At 31.1% G+C, this 2,555-nt stretch overlaps 1 protein-coding gene across 3 annotated transcripts in view; it reads right to left on the reverse strand.

Annotated features, from left to right (window-relative positions):
* TMEM117 (transmembrane protein 117) overlaps nt 1-2,555 on the reverse strand; it is a 619,460-nt gene that overhangs the window by 216,845 nt on the left and 400,060 nt on the right. For all 3 annotated transcript variants that reach the window (XM_010860739.1, XM_010860741.1, XM_010860740.1), the window contains one exon: nt 2,094-2,191. In XM_010860739.1, coding sequence (XP_010859041.1) covers nt 2,094-2,191 — 98 coding nt within the window. The remainder of the gene's footprint in view (nt 1-2,093; nt 2,192-2,555) is intronic.

Here is a 2,555-nt window from a genome sequence, read left to right on the forward strand (position 1 = left end):
GTACGTAAATACTATCTTTTATTTCATTTAAAACCTTGCCAATGATTTCTATATTTTTATCTCCTAGAGCTAAAAAAAAAAAAAATGTTCTTTATACTTGCTAAATCCCTTTTATCTGCAAAGTAGAAACAAAAAAGGAGATTTCTTTGCTTCCCACATAATTTCCTTATTCACCTTTTTACATCAGATTTTCCTTTTTGTAAAACCATGAATACTGTTGTCAAGATAATCTGACTATATGCAATGGATAAAATAGGAAAAAATATGTTCAAATTGGTATTTAAATTTTCCTCCAGTTGTTTTATGCTCTCCATGCTCTGAAATATAACAATGAAAAATCATCTCTCAAATATATTATCTAATACACAAAGTGTGTGTTAGTTGCTTAGTTGTGTCTGACTCTTTGCAACTGTAGCCTGCAATAATCAACGGGCTGCCTCTGCAGATACATTTAATAATACAAAATATCTGTAAACATAGTAAATGGATTTAAAAAAATAAATGACTATCTTAGTCATTTATTTTTGGCCACTCCGAGGGGCATGTGGGATCTTACTTCCTTGATCAGGGATTGAACCCATGTGCCCTACAATGGGAGCACTGAGTCTTGACCACTGGACTGCCAGGGAAATCCTCCACAGTAAATGGATATTTTAAAAGAGACATAGCCCATAAACACTTTCAATATTAGAGTTTATCTCCTTTTAAATCATGGTTCTTAAAATCCCTGTACAGAATTCTATAGGGTAGAATGATCTTCCAGAATTTCACACTCTTATTTAGCATCATTACCTAAATAATGATTAAGGATAATCATTTGGAATTTGCACACCAATGTATCCTTGGTTTTTCTAGAGATAATCTAGTGTAAAGATTAAGAATTGGAGCCTTAAAGTCAGAGACCTATACTTATAGTAATAACACTTACTTATAGGGTTATCAGGATGAAATGAGTAAATACTCAGTACAGAGACTGGAGCAAAACATACCTTCAGTAAATACATGCTATAATTATTATATTATATATTATCTGGTCAAGCTACATGGGAACTTACAAATAGGAAAAGATATAAAGTTAAATGCATCATAAAAATAGGCCACACTTGACTCATAGAGACAAGTTGTGAATAAACATCTACAAAATCATATTCATTTTTATAGCAGTAAAAAATTTTTGTTTACTTGCTAATAATTGAATTCAAAATACTGTATATCGAAAGCAATATTTAGTAATATTGCTAAAGCATAAAGATAGCTTAGAGTGTATACTTTCTTCCAAGTACTTAGTGACCATGATTTTTGGAGTCTGTACATGAAAAAATAAAATCTCTGAATTAAATCCAAGAATAAAGAGATTTTATTTTTTCTTTTTGAAATGCAGGTAAGCAGTATGCACTTTATGCAATTTATGAAGTTCAAATTATCATCAGTTACAAGGCTTCTGAGTGTCAGAGTAGATAACTTTTCATGCATCAGGTTGAATCCCTGTGCTTGCGCGGTGTCACACAGCCTGGTGAAGTGCCCTTCTTGCTGTTTCTGTATTCCTACCATTTCTGTCTAAGCTTGTTCAAATATATATAAATAACATTGACTCCACCAAAAAACAAAGTTCTATAAGACATGGATTGTTTTCTCATTGCAATAATTGGGCTGGACAACTAAAAGAAATTATATAAAGAAGTGCCAATGAGCCAGATGTGATCTGTAGTGAATTTCCCTCCGTGTACGATTTCTTCAAAGCAAAATTACATCCTGTCAAATATGTTGGAAATTCAGTATTTACTGAATTTTATATCAGATTTCACGGAAAAGTCTAGCTTATTTTTACTGAGTCAAAAACCTACTTACCTCTGATAAAATCTTATTTGCTTTACTGTATTAGTAAATGTATCTCTTGTAAATGGGTATATGCAACAATGTGTAGGCAAAAAGTGATTAGTTAGGATAATGGTTTTCATCATTTCAATGATGGAGCATAGTGTCCACTAGAAACCTCTCTAGTTAGAATTCTATATATTTAAAGAAAACTAAATCCAACTCAAGTCCTTTGTGAATGAGGCAAGACACAGTCAATAAATGAAACAGTCTCTTACCAGAATAAAATGATCCTAACATTTCCTTTCTTCCAGAAAGCTCTTGCAGATTTTCCCCAATCAGGATAGGGTTTGTCCTGAAGCATCATATCAGTGACCTGCAACAATGAAAGAAACTTATTAGGCACTTTCATAAATAAATCTTCCATTCAGCTTTAAATATATATATATATATACACACACACACACATAAATTATATATATATATAAAATCCACATTTTTCTAAGAATAAAATATGTATTTTAAAATTAGAACACATGCAGAGATAAAAATTACAAGGATATATTTCCTTCAGTTAAAAGTTTTCACAGTTCATTTGACTTTACATAATGAATGAGCATATTCAAGGTCGTTCAACATATCAAATAGTGCTATTTTTTTAAAACACATCTATCAAGATGATCTTATATAAGGAAGCATCTTAAGATACTGTTAACTTCTCCATAGAAACAAAAACATAA

The sequence above is a fragment of the Bison bison genome, unplaced genomic scaffold, assembly GCF_000754665.1.
Source record: "Bison bison bison isolate TAMUID 2011002044 unplaced genomic scaffold, Bison_UMD1.0 scf7180017864470, whole genome shotgun sequence".
NCBI classification, from domain to species: domain Eukaryota; kingdom Metazoa; phylum Chordata; class Mammalia; order Artiodactyla; family Bovidae; genus Bison; species Bison bison.